This window comes from Sus scrofa, chromosome 2 (assembly GCF_054392235.1).
Source record: "Sus scrofa isolate SSC_HxYL_T2T_F1_AM1 chromosome 2, Sscrofa_HxYL_maternal_Yorkshire_Landrace_v2.0, whole genome shotgun sequence".
NCBI lineage: Eukaryota > Metazoa > Chordata > Mammalia > Artiodactyla > Suidae > Sus > Sus scrofa.
Window position 1 is genome coordinate 1,328,139 of NC_139384.1, and position 19,219 is coordinate 1,347,357.

The 19,219-nt window shown below is 64.8% G+C and overlaps 1 protein-coding gene across 32 annotated transcripts; it reads left to right on the top strand.

Annotated features, from left to right (window-relative positions):
* The first annotated feature begins 1,428 nt into the window (after positions 1 to 1,428).
* TNNT3 (troponin T3, fast skeletal type) lies at positions 1,429 to 18,503 on the top strand. Of its 32 annotated transcripts, none has more exons than XR_014836517.1 (18): positions 1,429 to 1,489; positions 4,358 to 4,390; positions 4,491 to 4,504; positions 4,901 to 4,918; positions 6,236 to 6,253; positions 6,409 to 6,450; positions 7,505 to 7,525; positions 7,730 to 7,744; positions 9,849 to 9,881; positions 10,410 to 10,428; positions 13,323 to 13,368; positions 14,276 to 14,392; positions 14,492 to 14,569; positions 14,823 to 14,936; positions 15,014 to 15,123; positions 15,201 to 15,291; positions 16,228 to 16,902; positions 18,324 to 18,503. XR_014836517.1 is itself a non-coding variant. In XM_085009732.1 (18 exons), the coding sequence occupies exons 2-18, from the start codon at positions 4,374 to 4,376 to the stop codon at positions 18,376 to 18,378; spliced, it is 849 nt and encodes a 282-aa protein (XP_084865858.1). In that variant the 5' UTR covers positions 1,429 to 1,489; positions 4,358 to 4,373; the 3' UTR covers positions 18,379 to 18,503.
* Positions 18,504 to 19,219: the final 716 nt, after the last annotated feature.

Genomic DNA, 19,219 nt, shown 5'->3' on the forward strand with positions numbered 1-19,219 from the left:
TACTTCCCTGGACAGGAAGTTGGTCAGAGTTGGCCGAGGATCGGGGTTGCATGTGGCCCCCCCAGACCTGTCCCCACCGAGGCCCAGGATGGGAGGACAGGTGCAGGAAGGCAGGAACGGCCTGGAGCCCAGGGAGGCGGGCTGGGAGCTCTGTCCTGCCCAGGGCCCTGCCTCCTCTGCTGTGTGACGGCAGGCACGCCCTGCCTACCTGGGGTCCCTCTGGCCTTATCTCTGACCTGTAGAAATTGGCCGAGGTGCCAGGGGAAACCTTCCAGAAGCTTCTGAGGGCCCAGAGCAGGCGCAGAGACTGGGAAGGGGGAGCTGGGGTTGGGGGGCGAGCCAGCCATTCCGATAACCCGGGCCTGGAGTCGCCAGAGTCCCCAGGACTGACCCCTGTCCTGCGCCCTGCCCACCTGCTGTGGCTCTGCATCAGGCCAGTCCATGGACCCACTATCCATGCTCGGCCAGCACCTCACCTGGAACCTTCCAGGTCTGAGGATGGTGTGGGCTGCCCAGTCTCCCTCACCCAAAGGGTGCGGCTGCAGGGGCTCCTGGCCTCCCTGGAAGCGCAGGGACCATGGGAAGCCCTGGGTGAGGTGTCTGCTGGTTGGATGGTGGCACCTGTATTCCTATGGAAAGAAAGACTGAGCTCCCTGGCACACAGTGGGCAGTGGGCAGCACTCGGACCCTGCCTGGGGGCAAGAGAGGCCAGCAGGGTCTGGACCCCCAAACAGGGAGCTCCCAGGCCGACCGAAGAGGTGTGGCCCCTGGTGTTGGAAGCAGCTCCACTGGGGGGAGGCCAGGTATCCAGCCATCAGACTTGGCTTTCAATTTTCTTGCTCGTTTATGCTCCTGTCCCAGCGTCATCACCCAGGAACCAGGTCTGGCTACTAAGTGGGACTCAGAGGGCCTGGCTGGGACTCGCAGGGTTCTCCATTCCATGGGGGTCTCGGCGACCTGGGGCCGCTCCCTCTGATGGGTGGCCGGGGCCCTGGGGGGTGTGGGATGCAGCCTGGCTGGGCGGACCCCTTTCCTGGGCAGACCCCCTCAGAGGGGTGGGGGCAGCTGCCTCTGAGGACCCCACACCAGCCAGGCCCAAGGAGAGAGCTGGGCTGCACCCCCAGGGCCACCCAACACCTCCCTGCCCCTCCTCAGCCTGTCAGGGATGTGCCCACTGTCGGGGGGGGGGGGCGTTAAAAATAGCAGCTGACACTTCCCAGGGAGGAGGGCAGCCTTCGCCTCCTCCAGACACGTCGAGCCATCCTCCTCCTTGGGCCTCCTCCTCTGCTATTCCTATACTTGGTAAGGGGCCTCATGGCACGGCCCCCTTCTGCCCACCCCACGCGCCCAGCCATCCAGCCCCTGGCCAATGGGCTGCCAGCAAAGATCGAATGTCACTATAACATGAGGGCGAGCGGCCGAGCGGGCAGTGCCTGAGCCGGTCCTGTCCACAGGGAGCTCCTGCCCGTTTCTCCAGAACCAGCCCCAGGTCAGTGCAGCTGCGAGCAGCCCCCGGGGCCCACCGTGTGCGGGCTGGCCTGGGCGCGGCCCGGGGTCCCAGGGTGGACCCTGTTCCAGGACGCCACGCCTCTCCACTCTAAGCACAGCATCTTGGGGAACCCAGGGAGCCACCCCAGGTCCCAAAGGTCTGGGGTGCTGGCATTGTGGGGTGATGCCTGGCACGTGGGAGCAGCTGCCCCAGGCCAGAACACAGGGCCAGCGCCGACCCGGAGGAGGAAGGCGGGGTCCCTGGAAGGCCCAGGACGAGAAGGCCCGTCCCATGGCAGACGGCTGGAGAGAGGCGAGGGAGGAGGCCAGGAAGGGCACTGCCCAGGGCTTTGAGGCCGCCCGCTGCAGGCGGCCCCGTAGCTGGCTTGGCCTTTTCCTGGGACTGGACTAAATTGAGGGCGCCTCGGTCCGCGTCTCCCAGGCGCCCGGGGCCGTTGCCTCCAAGGCCACCATTTGTAAAGACTAAGATGGGGCTGGCCGGATCCCCCACAGGAGCGGGTCTCTGGGGAGGGGTGGCTGGGACCCCAGCAGACTTGGGGTGGTGTCTAGAGGTCAAGGACAAGAGTGGACGGGGCCTGGGCTGGGGGCAAGGCTGAAGGAGCGGTGGGGAGCCCACCTCTGCCTGGGCGGGAGAAGCACGTGCTCCCGGGAGGCCCCGCCCGCCCTGCCCGAGCCCCTGGATCTGACATCACAGGACAGGGCGCCCTCCCTGGGCAGCTCCCAGGGTGCCCGCCCTGGGTGCCCATGACCATCCTGGGAGGAGACGGGCAAGGAGCCACTGCCAGATGGGATAGGGGCCGGGGTCACGGAATGCCGTCAGGGGCCAGGGCAAGAGAGCGACCGGGCCCCCTGCCTCCCGCCCCCATCTTGGGAAGCAAGGGAGGGGGGAGTGTCCCCAAGGAGTGGTGACCTCTGAGGGCAGAACATTCAATGGACAGCTGGTGGCCTTCTCAGCTGTTGAAATGCCTCCCTGCCCCCAAGCCGAGCCCACCCAGGGCACCTCCCCAACGACGATGAGGGACGGATGGAAGGCGGGGGCACTGAGGGCTTGGGGGGCAGAGGAACCCAGAGGGGCTTCAGCTTTCCTTTGGGGAGGGAAGGGGCACCTGCCTGGGGTGTGGGGGCCGCCCGTGTGCCCCCTTGGACTCTGGCCCAGAAGACGGGGCAAGACAGGGAAGCTCAGGGGCGCAGGAGACCTGTGGGGTGGGGGGGCAGGGGAGAGAAGGGGGTGGCTGAGACCTGAGCAGGCTGCTGCCCTCCCAGCCCCCCTGCCACCGTCTTGGATTTCTGGGCAGAGGTGTCTTGGCTGATTTCGGCGCCTATTCCTGGCCTCCTCAGCTGCTGCTGGCTCCTTAAAAATAACCCACCCCTGGACTCAGGCCATGGCCACCCCCTCTCAAGGCGGCTGACAGGTGTCAGGCCTGCCAGGGGGAGAGGTGGGCATGGGAGGGCGAGGCCTGGGCTCTTCCAGACCCTCCCCGGCTGCCTGGGTGGGGCGGGAGGGGGGGGCATCTAGTGAGAGTGGCCTGGGCGGGGTGGGTCGGGAGCCAGGGTCCAGGGGCAGGCCCACCAGGAGGGTCTGGGCCACGCACGGGACAGGAGACCCCGACTACAGACCAGCAGGAGGCTGTAACTTGGGGCGGGGGGGCAGCAGCGGCGCAGGGAGAGAGTTTAGGATGGGAACGGGCTGCTTGGCTTCCCGGAGGGGTCAGCAGAGATCCGTTGCTTAATTTTGCACGGAGCTTAAATTGCTCTGGGAAAATTAACATTCTTGACAGAGGCTTCGGAAAACTGTTCCCACCTTAGCAATGCGACGTGAATGCATCTTTAGGTGATGAACTTGTGTTTTTCTTACGCAAAGCTCCCAGGAGGGGCCATAACTATTGTCTTCAAGTGAGCTGTAGCCTCTTGTCCTGAGCTCTGCGTTTCCAGCCCTGGCCCACATTCTGACGCAGCTGCTCGGAGCCTTCCCAGGCACCGGCCGCCTCAGGCGCGGTGGCCAGCTCACGCATCGCAGTGCCTGAGCCGCTGGCCCGGCGTCAGCCACGCCTGGACGCGTGCGGCCAGGCCCAGGCACGGAGCTTCCCCACAGACGGCGACAAAGTGCGAGCATCCACAGGGCCCAGCGCCTCGCAGGGGCACGGGGGGCGGGGGCGCGGGGGGCACCACACAGAGAAGCAGCCCAGACCCCGCCCCGAGCTAGGGCTCCGTCCACCGTCCGATGGGTGGGGGGAGGGGGAGGACGGCGCGTGTGCGCTTGGGATTCTGGAAGAAGCCTTTTCAGAGGGGGCCGCTGGGCACCCCCACAAGAGGACCTGGGTGCTCACAGGAGACCCTCCGTCAGAGGAGGGAAGCCCCCCCCCACCCCCGCCCCGAGCCTCCCCCCACCCCGCCCCGAGGCCCAGGGGCAGAGACCACCAGGACGGAGGCTTGGAGCAACGTCAGCAGGACGGCTCCAGGGTCCAGAGGGGCCTGGACGGCCTGTGTTTCTGGACGACCCTCCTGGGGAACGCTCTAGAGAGGCTGGCGGCCCCGCCTCGACCTTCCAGCTTCCCGGCCCGGCTTCCAAGGCCCAGGCCGGAGCCAGGGCAGGGAGGGGGCCGAGTGGGATCAGATCTGGGGCGAGGAGGGCTGGTGGGGGCTGGAGCTGTGGAGGAAACGAGGCAGCCTGATGAGGAGGCCCCCTGTACGGCGGGGCCCACCCAAGGCCAGAGCCGGCCCTCGGGCATGTCCACGCTCGGCCCCTCTCAGCCCAGCTCCACGCGCCTGCACCCCCCAGCCCAGCGCCCCCCCGCACCCCGGCCAGGGCTGCTCCTGAGTCTGTCCTGGTCTCCCCCCCTCCCCGCAGAGACCACCCACCCACCATGTCGGACGAGGAAGTGTGAGTACCCGCCCCGCACCGTGCCCCCCGGACCTCAGCCGTGCTCAGAGGCCAGAGGAGCCGCTGAGAGAAAGCCCCTAACCCCCTCTCTCCCCCACAGAGAACACGTCGAGGGTAAGTGTGAAGGCCCCGTCTCTGCATCAGCCTCTGGGCAGCAAACCCAGGTGGGAGGCCCTCCCGCTGCTGCCAGCACCTCTCCTGGGGGCCCGCTGGGAGCTGCATCCAAACCGACGGACCCCTCCGTAGATGAGCTTCCTGCTCCTGCCCCACGCCCCTCCTCCGAGGACGGGTCCCCGAGCCCAGGACCGTCCGCACCCGCCCTCCACCACCCAGCCTGGCAGCAGGCTGTGCACCCCATGGCAGGACCTGGGCATCCGCGCCCTCCCCGCAAGCCGTGTCACCGCCAGAACCCCTTCTTCCTCCCGGCCTGGGATGGGGCGCCACCTCCTTCCCTTCCGGGCTGCCCCTGGGGCCTCTAACTGCTCCTCCCTCTGTTCTACCCCCTTGCAGAAGAGTACGAGGAGGAAGGTAACTGTGGCTGCCCCCGAAAGTGCCCTTGTGCCCCAGGGCTCCCCCAAGCCACCCTCCCCCACCCCGCGCCGCACGTCCAGCCTGGCCCCCCAGGCCTCAGGCCCCCCCGGGGCTCGCCAATAAACGTCCACCTCCTCCTCATTAATCCGTTGCCATCACCCCTAACGGTCCACCTCGTTAGTCGATTAATAGAAAACACTCACTAATCCCGCACTAACACTTTTGTCTTATTATGTATCATTTATACATAATAGTCTCATCGTGTGTCCAGTGGTGTGTGTCGTAAGCTGGGGTTTGGGCGTGAAAACTCTCACCTCATCAATAACAAGATTGGGTGTGTGAGCCCTGCCTGCATCTGTCTGTCTCTCTCTGTCTGTCTCTCTGTCTCGGCCTTTCTGTGTCTCTGTCTCTTGCTCTCTGTGTCTCTGTCTCTCTCTGTGTCTCTGTCTGTCTCTCTCTGTGTCTCTGTCTCCCTCTCTCTGTCACTCTGTCTCTCAGTCTCTCTGTCTCTGCCTTTCTGTGTCTCTGTCTGTCTCTCTCTGTGTCTCTGTCTCTCTCTGGGTCTCTGTGTCTCTCCGTATCTTGCGTCTGTGTGTCTCTCATCCTCACCCCCTCCCCCTTCCTGTTGGAGCTGTCACCCTCGGGGGTCTGGAGGCCCCTCCCTGGCCCCTGGGGGCTGTGGGAGGCTGGGGGTCGTGCCTGCAGGCGTGGGAGCCTACCTGGAAGGCGGCACAGGCTGTTCCCTGCCATCTGCCTGGAGACCTCAGCCGGCAGGGCTCTCCTGGGGGCATTCTAAGCACTAGGTTTTGACAATATTTTGAAAACACTTGGCTACCCTAACAACGTGAGCAAGACATGTCTTTCTGCTGAAAATGTGGAATAACTCCTTTCTGAGGGGCGGGAAATCTGGTCCCAGGAGCCACCCTTCCCTGGGGCAGGTGGTGGCCCGGGCGGGTCCCCGCAATGTCCTCCTGCTGGGCCTCTATGTCACCCACGGACAAGGCCTCTGTCCTCACCTCCGTCACCTTCAGAGTCAGACTTAGGGAGCCCCTCCCTGCACAGAGCCTGCCGTCAGGGGAGCCTTCCATCAGGCTGAGCCCCCAGGACCTGGCCGAGTTGCTGCAGAGGCAGCACCCAGGCCCGAGCCGCCCCAGGTCCTACAGGCTGGCTCTGCAGGGCCAGTCTCCCCTGGTCCCTGGGCTGCCCGCTGCCTCTGCCCCCGAGGGGCCCCCTTCCTGCCACTCCTAGCCCCAACCTCTAAGCCTAACGTGTGTCTTCGTTCCCTCCCTACTGCTCCCTTGGCTGCCACCTCAGAAGAGGCCCAGGAGGAAGGTAAGTGGGGTCCGGGACCCCGGCCCAGGACCCCGGGCCAGCCCTCTGACTCCACAGAGCCTCCCGGTGCCCCGTGCCCCCACCCCGTCTAAGGACGTGCAGTGCGTGCTCCCAGACTAACCTCTTGTCTCTCCTCCCGCCTCCCGCGCACCCAGCGCCCCCCCCGCCTGCAGAAGTCCATGAGGTCCATGAAGAAGGTATGAGGGCACAGGACTTCTGGTGCCCATGTGGGGCCCGGGGCTGGCTGGGCACGCCGGGTGGGGGAGGATGGGCCAGTGGGGTGCCAGCCAGCCAAGGGGCCCCCCATGTGGCCCCAACGTAACCCACTAACCGTGGCCAATGCTTGACCAGAGAGGGCCTCCTCGAGGGCCAGCACCCACCCCTACAGGGGCTGGGCTGCAGATAGGGGTCCCCACCCCCCAGCACAGGGAGGGGGTCAGTGGGGGGCTGGGCTGCAGATAGGGGTCCCCACCCCCCAGCACAGGGAGGGGGTCAGTGGGGGGCTGCTGGACTGGATGTTGACCCAGCTGTCCCCAGGGACATTGCTGAGCCAGCCGTCCACCCCAGGGTGGGTAAAAGCCCCGAGGTGCTCGACGCCTCGGCAGGGTCGGGTGGGGCCCCAGACCAGACCTCAGGGGATCGAGGGGCGACGGTGGAACAGCCCCTGCAGCCTGTGCTCCCAGCCAGGCCCGTCAGCCCCCAGCTGAGTCCTCGTCACCTCCCAGTCCCCCCCCAGCTTGCCCCCGTGGGGTCCGGGTAGACGGCGGGAGGGGAGAAGGCCAGGCTCGGAGCAGCGGTCGGAGCAGCTGAGGGCTGGCGCCCGGGGTCGCAGGCCAGGAAGAGAAGCCAGCGTGTCCCCCACTCTGGGGCTGGGCCACGAGTCCTGGGCTACAGGCCCTGTCCCTCCAGGCCCCGCGGGCCACCCCGCCGGGCCACGTGGAGTCCTGGAGGGGGGCAAAGAAGCCGGCAAGCGGGAGGCAGCAGAGGAAGGCAGGACCCTGGTGCCCCAAGACCAGCACGAGCCTCAGGACGGAAGACCTGGGCCGGAGAGCCTGTGTGCGAGGCAGGGACAGGCCTGGGGACGCTGCCCCGGCCGACATTGACCATGTCTTGCTCACTCCCCGCACGCTGCCCACCCCTCGGCCTGGCCACTGACCCGCCCGTGGCGACCTGCTGTTTCCATTAACCTCGGATCCCTTCTCCTTTGACCTCTGACCTGGGCATTGCCTCTTGTTCCATGGCCCTCCTTAGTCCATGAAGTTCATGAACCAGGTATGTGCCATGACTTCAGTCTCGTGTGGGCGCGTGTGCACACGTGGTGAGTGTGAGTGTGAGCCGCAGCCTGGCTGAGAAGGAACAAGAGGGCCCGCGTAACCCACTCACGGCGTGTTCTGCTGGCCTGCTGCCTCCCCCATCTCAGCCCCAAGTTCACGGCTGGTTCTCTCTCCCCCTCCCCCCACGGTGCTGCTTCTGCAGAGGAAGTTCAAGAAGGTACGCGGGCCCCCAGCCCCGTCCCACGGCCTGAACGCCGCTGCTTCCTGCTCCCAGCTGGCATGACTCGCCGCTGTTCCTGTGGGCTGGGGACAGGCTGGGGACAGACTGGGGACAGGCTGGAGACAGGCTAGGGACGGGTTGGGGATAGGATGGGGACAGGTTAGGGACAGGCTGGGACAGGTTAGAGACAGGGTGGGGACCAGCTAGGGACAGGTTAGGAACAGGCTGGGGACAGGCTGGAGACAGGTTAGGGACAGGCTGGGACAGGTTAGAGACAGGGTAGGGACAGGCTTGGACAGGTTAGGGACAGGCTGGGACAGGTTAGAGACAGGGTGGGGACAGGCTTGGACAGGTTAGGGACAGGCTGGGACAGGTTAGGAACAGGGTGGGGACCAGCTAGGGACAGGTTAGGGACAGGGTGGGGACCGGCTAGGGACAGTCTGGGGACAGCAAAGGCCTGGAGTCTGGCTCAGGGTATGGGCCGTGCACTCAGAACGAGGGGACAAGGCCCTTCCTGGGCTCCCGGCAGAAGACAGGGTCACCAGCCTTGAGGCTAATTGCAGAGTCGAGTAGAGCCCGAGAAGGGTGCAGGCCTTGGGAGGCTGTGCTGGGGTCCACTGGGACCCTCTGGATCCAGCAGGGCGGGGTGGAGAGCAGAGCAGAGGCAGGGCGGGTGGCCCCCTCTCTGCCCCAGAAAGCCAGTGGGTGGGGGGAGGGGGAAGGAGGGGGCTGGAGAGGCCAGTGGGGTGAAGCAGAGCGTCAGGCTGAGGCCCAGGTGGGCACGTCAGGGACCCGGAACAGCCAGGGGCCTTGCGTGCCAACCAGCACTCTGTCAGGTCCGGGCAATCCCCCGTGCCTGGGCTGGAGCCGGCCACACCCAAGCGTGCGGCGCCCCCGGCGGGCCTGCCCTCCGCGCAGCACAGCGGGGCTGCTGCCATTCTGGGGCGGGGGGGAGCTGTAGGCTCCAGTCAGGGCCTCGCATCCACATGCCTTGAGGGGCTTCAGGGGGGCCTCGGGGCTGGGCCTGAATCCCGAGCGTGGCCCCCAGAGGACCCCCCTTCACTGGCCTCAGTGAGGCCACTTTGGTCTCGCCCGAAGGGACGTGCTGGGTGGACGCCGGGGACCGGGCCTCACAGGAACCTGAGTCCGGGCCAGGGTTTTAGGTGGCCCTGGATCCAGCCCTGAGGCCGACAGACAGACAGATAGACAGGCAGACAGGGTGGGGATGCCAGGCCACTGCCCACTTGCCTGCTGCCTGCGGGAGCTTCACCGCATGGCCCCTGTGCCCGCGGCGCTGCCCCCGCCCTGCCCCCGCTCTTCCTGGGCACCTACGCCCACAGCGCCCACCCCTCCATCTCCCACACAGACTGCCCCCACCATGTGCCGGGGAGCTGGCCGGCCCCCCTGAAACCCAAGCAGCCCTTGTTGGGGGGTGCTTAGGACAGAGGGGAGACCCTGCCAAGAGCCCTCCCCACCCCGATGGCCTGGGGTGAGCCCAAGGGTGGGTGGGGGCGCTCGTGGTTCAGACCGGCCGAGGGCCTCGCACGTGGACGGCCCTGTCGTCGCCACCACAGGGCCCCAAGCAGGCACTGAGGGATGGGCCGAGGCACTGCCAGGCCTGCTGCACACCCTGGGCTGTGTCCAGGGCCCAGGAAGGCTGGGAGAGTCAGAGGGAGCAGCCCCCACAAGAGGGGAGGCCCGCTTGGCCCAGGCGGGCGGGGTCTCGGGTCTGAAGCTGCAGCCTGCGCAGGCCACCTGTCATCGGCCAGCCCTGTCTCAGGTCCCCAGAACTGCCTGCTCCCAGGGGAAGCCTTGAAGAAGCCCGCCACTAGCACCCACAGGCCCTCCTGGCTCCCCAGCCCCGGGGGGCCTCCAGGTCCCGCAGCCCCTCCAGTTCCTCCCCAGACAGAAATCCTCTGGCCTTCAGCTGGGGTCCCCAGTGGCTTCCCGGCCATCCCTCGGCCAGGGGAGGAGGGGTCGAGCTGCGTCCCTCGGCTGGTGGCCCCCGCCCAGCCCCACATCCGTGGCCCCATCTCGCGCCCCCAACGCTCCCCTGCAGCCTCGCTGGCTTTTCTCTTGCATGTGTGCTTATGCCCCGAAGACGCGGAGGAGGAGGAGGAGGAGGACGAGGCAGGTAAGGCCGGGCCCCTGGCCGCTCGCAGTGCTCCAGGCCGTGTCCGGACCGTCCTGAGATGAGAGGGCCGGCCTGCCGGGGTCTGTCTCCAGGGCTCTCATCCCTCTCCCGTGGCCGCCCGTCCATCTGTCTGTCCTCCTCATCTCCCGCACAAGGCCTCCAAGGCCCAGGCCTTGCTGCTTCGCGCAGGCTCCGCGGTGGGTCTTGGCACTGCCCGCTCCCAGCTTCTGCCTGACGCCGGGGCGGGGGGGGTCAGTGGGCAGGGGGACACTCCCCTGCCCCAGTCTTTGCCCCTCCCTCCTCTCCTGCCCCTTGGCCCTGAGGCTGCTGGACTTCTGGTCTCCATTTCCTCCTGGCCCCTGTCCCCATGTGGGCCGGAGCACAGACAAGACCCTCTTGCCCCTGGCAGGTGGGAAGGGGTGGGTGGTGGGCTCCGCTGGAGGGGCAGGCGGCCATCCTGGCCGGAGCGGGCGTCTCACCTGGCCTCTCTCCCCTCTCCCCTCCCCATGTCGGCGCTGTGCTGCCCAGAGGAGAAGCCGAGACCCAAGTAAGTATGGGCTGGGGGCAAGGCTGGATGCCTGGTGGGCAGGCGGGCGCTGGGTGAGAGGGCAAGGCCTGGAGTCCACGCTTGGAGACACTGAGAGGGCAGTCTCAATGGGTGGGGTCCACCGGGGGAACCACTCCCCACAGGAAGGCAGCATGTTGGTCCCGGGGACCCAGACCCCTGCAAAACAGCGGCCGTTTCTCACTCCTCGCTGTGGTGTTCAAGAGTCCAGCTTCTGATGAGGCACGTGGTGCGATGGGGTGACAGGGGCAGCCAGAGCCCCCCAGGTGGGGTCAGAGACCACCTGCTGCTTTACCCCGGGGCTGCACAGAGATGACTCTGGGGTCCAGGCAGGCATGGCTCCGCCCCAGCCCATCCAGTGCAGGCCAGGAGGGCTTCCTGCAGGAGGAGGCCAAGGGTGGAGAAAGGACGTTGGGAAGGTGGGGAGACGGGGCAGAGAGAGGGAGGCCCAGGGAGCCCCCAGGCCCTCTGTGCGAAACAGGTGGGAGTGGGGCCACGGGAGGGAGGGTCTCACCCCGAAACCCACTTCAGAACAGAACCTTGACCCGAGCCTCGATCCTTCCCGGTGCCAGGGCATCTGAGCCCCCAGGAGTTCCAAAGGGCCCCATTCCCTCATCTGACCCACTCAGGAGGAAGTGAGGGATTTTTTTTTTTTTTTTCGTCTTTTTGCCTTTTCTTGGGCTGCTTCTGTGGCATATGGAGGTTCCCAGGCTAGGGGTCTAATCCGAGCTGTAGCCGCCAGCCGACACCACAGCCACAGCAACACCAGATCCAAGCTGCATCTGCGACCTACACCATAGCTCACGGCCATGCCATATCCTTAACCCACTGAGCAAGGGCAGGGACCGAACCCGCAACCTCATGGTTCCTAGTCGGATTCGTTAACCACTGCGCCACGACGGGAACTCCCTGAGGGATTTTTTTTGCCATATTCCGACTGTCCCGCCTTTTCTGTTTCTGATGAGTTCCAGCACAGGGCCCCCCCACCCCCGGGGGAGGGGGCATTCGCGCTGCCTCAGCTCCACAGAGCCAGACGCCTCATCAGCGCACGTCCAGCTTCGCCCCCTCGGAGGGAAGCGCTAGGGATTCTCAGAAGAAGCCTGGAAATAGACGGAGGGTTAGCCAGCACCTTCCGACTCCGGGACTTTATTTTTCAGCAATTTTAAAGAAAGCTGCCGGGTCACAAGATATTTTCTAGTTTAAAAAAAATGTTTGTGTTTTCATTATGAAAATAAAACACCTCATTAAAGAAAATTTGGAAAATACATAAAAGTCCAACCAAAAAAAAAAAAAAAAAAAAGTCATCTCTAACTCCCCCACCCCGCCAGCCAGACTGCGGAAAAGAGTAGAGAGAAATAAAAAGGCTTATTTCTTCCTACCCTTTTTCCATGCATAGGGCTCGGAAAAAAAAAAAAAAGAAAAAAAAAAAAGATTGAAACGCTGAGCTGTTTTTCAAACATCGTACTGTCTATACAGCCTTGAATTCTGCTTTTTTGAAATGCAGCGCTGTTCCTAAGTATTTTTCCATGTTTTTACATAGTCTTCTTAAATATTTTGAATGGCCACATAATATTCCATCAATCGGACAAACCCTAATTTTCCTAACCATTCCTCTAGTGCAGGATATTAAGGCTCCCCCCAATATTTTACTGTCATAAATAATGCTTGGTGGAAAGCATTTTCTGCCTTTCGGGTTATTTCCTTAGGCCGCGTTCCCAGAACTGGAATTACTGGGTCAAAGAGTGGGAGCATTCTTAAGGGTTTTTGACAGCCTCTGCCAAACGGCTTCCACGAGGGCCGCCAGCGCGGTCTCCACACCGCATGGCCGGGGACCGCGACGTGCCTGCACATCGCGGCCACTGACAGAGGGATGAGAAATGGCCTCGCTGGCTTGTTTGCCTTCGCATTCCTTTGATGGCTTGGGAGCCTTTCCCGCGTGTGTTGACTGCCGGTCTTTCTTCCTGGGGGCTGCTGGTTTATGCCCTTTGCCCATTTATCTAACGGCGGAGGCGTCTCTGTGTTTTTTTAATCATCGGTTTGCATAAGGATATAAGTCTTCTCTGTATTTGCTGAAAATATTTTTCTAGTCTGGTTTTCTCCCCCCTTCACGTTGTGCCTTTTTCCACATACATAAGTTTTTCATTTGCATGGAGTCATCTGGCCGCATCGCTCCCTGCTCAGGACCTTCCGAGCTTAGAAAACCCTTTCCCGCGCCAGCATCCTGGTCCACGTTCAACTCCGCTTTCTTCTTGTTCTAAGACATTGTTGTTGTTGATTTAACTCTTTGCTCCATCTGGGATGTCCTGAGGGAGGGCGCGGGACCGTGGCTGTTGTAGCCAGATGGGCGGCGGCGGCGGGGTGGTGGTGGAGGGGTCTCGTTTCTTCTTCACGCTGCTCTCTGTGCAGCCCCCTTCCTCTGGGTCCCCAGAAAGAAAGATCAAAGCAGAGCCAGGGAAATGCAAAGTGTCATCCGAGATGGCTGTTCCTGCCCGCAGAGGCCAAAGGCCCTGGGGGGCCTGCGGTCACCCCCCTGCCTTCTGGTGTGACCTGGCCACATGTGTTTATTTGTCGGAGATGGAAGGCAAGGCTACCCTTCCTGGACAGATGGGTGGGCAACAGCCCTCGTGAGGTCCAGAAGTTGCAAGACAGAGGGGTGCTAAGAGGTTGACACCTTCTCCTGGTGTCAAGCCACTTTGGGGACAGTGGGTCATGCATCTGACAGGAACAAAGTTCAGGCCATGTACTCTCAGACTGGTGCCAGGGCGAGAGGGTTGGAGGGCCAGCTCAGGGCCAGGCCAGGTGGGGTCAGGCCAGCCCTCCCGGTGGGATCCCCATGTGCCCCCACTCATGAGCCTCTCTCTCTCTCTCTGCTTCAGACTCACTGCTCCTAAGATCCCGGAAGGGGAGAAAGTCGACTTTGATGTGAGTTGACGGGACCCAGGCCTATGCGGTCTCCCCCCAGCCCCCCGCCTTCAGGCCCCAGACTAAGCCTGAGAGGGCTGCCCCCTCCAGAGCAGCCCAAGCTGGGGCTTCCTGGTTCCAGGCATTCTGCTTTCATTCATTCCTGGACCACAGGGGGCTCCTCCAGTAATGATATCTGTCTCCCTCCTCCCCCATTCATTCCGCCTGTCTCTCCACCCCTCATCCAGATACCCACCCACTCATCGTGCACCCCTGCTTTCCTCCACCCACCTACCCACCCACCCATCTGTGCACCCACCCTCTGTGTTTTCCTCTCTCCACCTGCTTATCCACCCTATCCAACCATCCATCCACCCACCCATCCATCCACCCACCCATCTACCCACCCATCCATCTACCCACCCATCCATCCACCCACCCATCTGTCCATCCATCCATCCACCCACCCATCCACCCATCCATCCACCCACCCACCCATCCATCCATCCATCCATCCATCCACACAGGCACCCTTTTCTCCATCCATCACCCCTCACTTTGTTCCTCCCCCCCTTTCTCCACTCACCCACTCACCCATGTTCAAGACACAGTCTCGCCCCCCAGTTTCTTCTCTGCCCGGCCCATGTGGGGCTTCTCTGAGCACGACAACAAGGCCACATCAGAGCCGGTCTATCCCAGGGGTGCTGACGACCGACCTCAGGGCTGTGCATGGCCTGGACTCACCCAGGGCCGGGGTTAGGGGGCCATTCCTGCCCTTCTGCTGAGGAAGTAGGCAGCCCCTGGCCCCCAGAAAGGCAGCAACTCAACTGAGGGCTCCCTGCTGGTGCACAGGCGGGCCAGCAGCCTGAGGAGGAATGGGTTCAAGAGGAAGGGTGGGCTTGATGGGCCTGTCCCCCCACCCCCACAGGACATCCAGAAGAAGCGCCAGAATAAGGACCTTATGGAGCTGCAGGCCCTCATCGACAGCCACTTCGAGGCTCGGAAGAAGGAGGAAGAGGAGCTGGTCGCTCTCAAGGAGAGAATCGTGAGTCCCTAGTCCTGGGTGAGGGGGCGCTGCTGGGCACTGGTAGGGGCAGCCAGGCTTGGCAAGGCCAGGCTGACCCGCTTCCCCCCCTCTCCACAGGAGAAGCGCCGTGCCGAGAGAGCCGAGCAGCAGAGGATCCGGGCTGAGAAGGAGCGGGAGCGCCAGAACAGGCTGGCGGTGAGGCCGGCGCCCACCCCCCCACCCTGAGCCCCAGAAACTCCAGGGGCCCAGGCCTCCCTCTCCTGACCCTCCCTTGACCTTGGCCAGTCCCCAGGGCCACAGGCTCGGGGCCCCAGGCCCTCAGAACCCCTGCGGGAGGGCAGACCCAACCAGGACGTGGACCCTCCAGAAGGGGCCAAAGCCCGGCAGGCCCCGAAGGGGACAGGGCATCCCTGAGGCCTCGCGGGGGCGGGGGGGGGGGTCTCCACAGGAGGAGAAGGCCCGGCGGGAGGAGGAGGAAGCCAAGAGAAGGGCGGAGGACGACCTGAAGAAAAAGAAGGCGCTGTCCTCCATGGGCGCCAACTACAGCAGCTACCTGGCCAAGGTGAGCGCGGGCTGCGGGCCCCCCGCCCCCCCACGGCCCAGGCTGCTGGCGCGACGCCCTCCGCTGTGTCCCCTCAGGCCGATCAGAAGCGAGGCAAGAAGCAGACGGCCCGGGAGATGAAGAAGAAGGTGCTGGCCGAGCGGAGGAAGCCCCTCAACATCGACCACCTCAGTGAGGACAAGCTGAGGTGAGGCCCCCGCCCCCCCCCGGGGGGGGGCGCTGGCTGCTTCTGGGCCCGTCCCCCAACCTCCCCTGTGGCCCCAGGGACAAGGCCAAGGAGCTCTGGGACGCCCTGTACCAGCTGGAGATTGACAAGTTCGAGTACGGGGAGAAGCTGAAGCGCCAGAAATACGACGTGAGTGGGGCACCTCCTGCCTCGCCTGCCAGCGGGGTCCCCCACCCCAGGCCCCTGGGACCCCCACCGCCTGCCGGGAACATGCCGGGGCCTCCTCCAGGCTGGCCTCCCCCTCAGCCCCGCCCTGGGGCCGGCGGGAGGGCGCCACGGGCCAGTGTCCTCAGGGCCCTAGAAGGCCCGTGTGAGTCCTGAACCCACCCAGTGGCCCTAAGTTCCTCCCCAGAGCCCGCTCTGCCCACCCACCCCGGCCATGCCCACTCTGGGGTGGGCGCCGGGGATGTCCGAGAGCCCTGGGCAGACTCTGTCCCTGGGGGTCCTCCCCAGCCTGGGGGTGTGGGTGCCAGTCCTGGGGACTCATCGGCCTGTTGAAACCCGGCCCGCTCCTGCCTTGCCAACGCAAAGGTGTGGTGCCCACAAAGGCTTGGTGCCCACGCTTCCTGCTGCTCCAGGGTCCCTGGGGAGGGACCGTCTGCTCCCAGGGCGCCTCCTCCAGCTTCCCCTACGGGCCAGCGAGTCGGAGGGTGCTGGCAAGCAGTGCGACAGCCGCGTGAATCCTGATGCCTCCTCAGGGGCCCGAGGGCGAGTTGCCTGGTCCTTCTGCATCTCCATTTCCCGTAACTGAGGGAGGACTGGCTGCCGCCAGGGGCACCCGCCGGCCAGCAGGGCCACACAGCTGGCAGGACTGCTCTCTGCCGGTTGCGCCCTGGGAGGGCCGGCCCCCTAAGCCGCCTGACGGCCCAGAGCCAGACGTCCCCATTGTGTCCATGGGTTGAGCCAAGGGCGCGCCGCCTCCTGACACACCCGTGCACGGCCCCCGGAGGGTCCCCGGGAGTTAGGGGACCCAGCAGGGCCCCGGCCCAGGCTAGCGCAGTGCAGGCCAGGGCGTCTGAGCCTCCGCCTCACCCACCAGCCCCGTAACCGTCTTGGTCTTTCTAGATCATGAACGTCCGGGCCAGAGTGGAGATGCTAGCCAAGTTGTAAGTAGCCAGAGTCCACCGTGGACCGGGCTTGAGTGTTCACGCACGGTGGGCCTCTCGCATGGCGAACACCTGGGTCGTTGCGGGTGTCGGCGGCCGGGGGCACGGAGCCCACGGAGGCCCCCTCCTCTCCTCCCGCCCGCCTCCTCCCCCCTGCCCGCAGCCGGCGACTTCTGAGGCTGACCTGCTGTCCTTGTGGGCAGCGAGGGCCAGGCCTGGCCTTCCCTGGCCTCCCCGGCAGGCAGCAGGCGGGAGCAGCTGGGCCAGGGAGCCAGAGGCTGCGGGCTCTGAGCTCAGGGGCCACCAGAGGCAGGGGCTCTGAGTACTAAGCCTCCCCTCCGCCGTGCCCCCTGCCCCACACCCCGCGCAGGCAGGAAGGTAAGTGGCCAGCTCCAGGGCTGCTGTGTGTCATAGCCCAGGTCTCAGGCTCAGGCCACCACGAGGGAGTCAGAGGACGTGCCCGGAGGATCCGGGACACAGTAAGAGGACCGAGCCCGCCAAGGCTGCTGAGGGGCCGGCGGCGCGGGAGGCCGCCCGCCACCCAGCCTGGTCCTGCGCGGTCGCGGCAGGTAAGTCGTCTGTGTCGTTTGCAGATCATCAACCTCAGAAGCCGCATCGACCAGGCCCAGAAGCAGTGAGTAGCCCCGTGTCCCTTGCTCTGTGCAGGGCACAAGGCCCCAAGGGTCGGCCGCCACCACCCCACCAGGGGCCCGGCGACCTTAGCCTGTGCCGGTGGCAGCCGGCCCTCAGCAGAGCAGTAACCAGACTAACCGGCCGGCCGCGTGGGCCAGCGTGTGGGGGCCCTGCAGCCCTGGACCCGCAGCCTCCTTTCACCCCCGCCCAGAGCCCAGGAGGACGGCAGGTTTCGAGGGGTGGGGGGGCCTCTGCGAGGGCGCCAGCGCTGCCTTTAGAGTGGCCTAGCAAAGCCAGTCTTGGTTCCTGGACGTCCCAGCACCATGTCACGTCAAAGGGGACCAGGGAGAGGAGTCGGGAGGCGGGGTTTTGTCCCCAGCCCCTGTGACATCACTGGGTGAACATCACTGTTCCTCAGGGCAGCGAAGGGTCTGCCGTAGGCTGCCCTCTGAGGGTCCCCGGGGCTCCCTGCAGCAGCTGCTGGAAGAGGCCCGGAGAGCCTGTGCCCAGGGGCCACCCGCTCTGGGAATTTGTCTCCGAGCCTGGTGGGCTGGGCTGGCACACCCTCCGTGGAGGGTAGTCGGGGCTGGCGAAGGGGACACCCTCCTCCTGGGCTCCGCTGTGCAGGGCAGGAGTTTCTGCAGGCCCCTTTGGGAGCAGGCTATTCAGTCAGTTGTGTGTGTGTGCATGCGTGTGTGCATGCGTGTGTGGGTGTGTGTGTGTGGCTGGCAGGGCCTCAGCTGGCTCCTGCTGAGGGACGTAGGCCATGGCCCCCCGCACCAGGCCTGGGGAGCTGCAGGGCCCTTTCCAGCCCAAAATTGTCCCAAGAGAGCTCTGAGCCCCTCACCCTAACTCTGCACCCAGCTCTTGCCTGGCTCACTGGCCTGCACAGGGCCTCAGAGGCAGGGCAGGCTCCTGAAGCCACCACCTCTTAGGGCTCCATTCTAACCAGTGGCCAAGGGGCTGAAACTCCAGAGCAGGATAGAGGCCTCCTGGGCCCCGAGTCCATTGGGCTGGGACTGACGACCTGGAGGAAGGGCCCAGAATAGCCCCCTGCCCAGCTTCCCCTGCAGCAGACACGAGACAAAGTAGCTGGGAAGAGAGCTGCCTTCAGGGTGGTTTCCCGGCCGGCTGGCAGGCTCAGGTCCTGCGGTCTCGCTGCCGCCTGCGCCCAGTGGGGTAGGGGTGGGGGGACCAGGCCCCCCCAGCCCCTCCTTAAGCTTACTAACTGCCTGGGCACTAAGCCACCCGAGCCCGGTTGGGCAGGTACAGGTGAGTCATGGCTGCTGGATGGGAGCTGGGTGTGCCGGGGCTTCTGGGGCCGGGCCTTCGCCCTCCCCACAGCCCACTCAGGTTCAAAGGCCTTGGGGCCAGGATCCCGGACAGCCTCCGGCTCAAGACCGACTCGCTTCCCATTTACAGCAGCAAGAAGGCCGGGACGACGCCCAAGGGCAAGGTTGGCGGAAGGTGGAAGTAACGTGGCTGAAGAGATTCCCAGAGGCAGAGACCCACACGGTGGCATCTGGCCCCGGCAGCCCTGCGTCTCTATCCTCGCTCCCCACCTTCTGGGGTCTGTGAATAAAGCTACCAGACTCCCCTCTACCACATGTGTGCTGGCTCATTGGGTGGGAGGGGCTCTGACGGCTGCCCGAGGGCAGAAGCATCACGGTGGCTGCTCTGCAGCTTGGGAGCCCGGGGGCCACTGGGCGCCCATCCGGGGGTCAGGTCCAGAGACTCCCGGGCTGTGGCTCTACTGGGCCACGGGTGCCAGGCCCCGGCTCCCCGCCGGCTCTGCGTGCGGCTTCCCCTTCTGTCGCTGGAACTTTTCACCCCTCGAACCTTCTGCCCCCATCCAACAAGCCCACATGCCACTCAGCCCTCCACCTTGGCCGGGGTCGAGGCTCCCAGGAGCAGCCCCCGCCCCGGGTCGGCTCTGAAGCCGGCTTGGGCAGAAGAGCTTGGCCTTTGCAGGGGGCCCGGGAGGAGGCCCAGGCACAGTGGGACACTTTACAATCGTCCCCCCGAAATGGGGCAGAAGCAGGAGGGGTGCACGCAGCCCCAGGAAAGGGGCGGACAAGCACGTTCCAGAGAGCCGCCCAGCACACACAGACTGCTCTTTCTATATTATACCAGAACACAGTGCTCGCTCTGTAGCAAGTCTGCAAGTCCTGACCAAACAGAATTACGGAAAATATAAATCACAAAAATTGGATCAAGACATAGAGCCTCGCACAGCCAAGTATCCACAGAGGAAGCCGCCCGAGTCGGCAGCCGCCCCCCGGGAGGGCTCGGCAGAGCTGGGGGGAGGTAGGGACCAG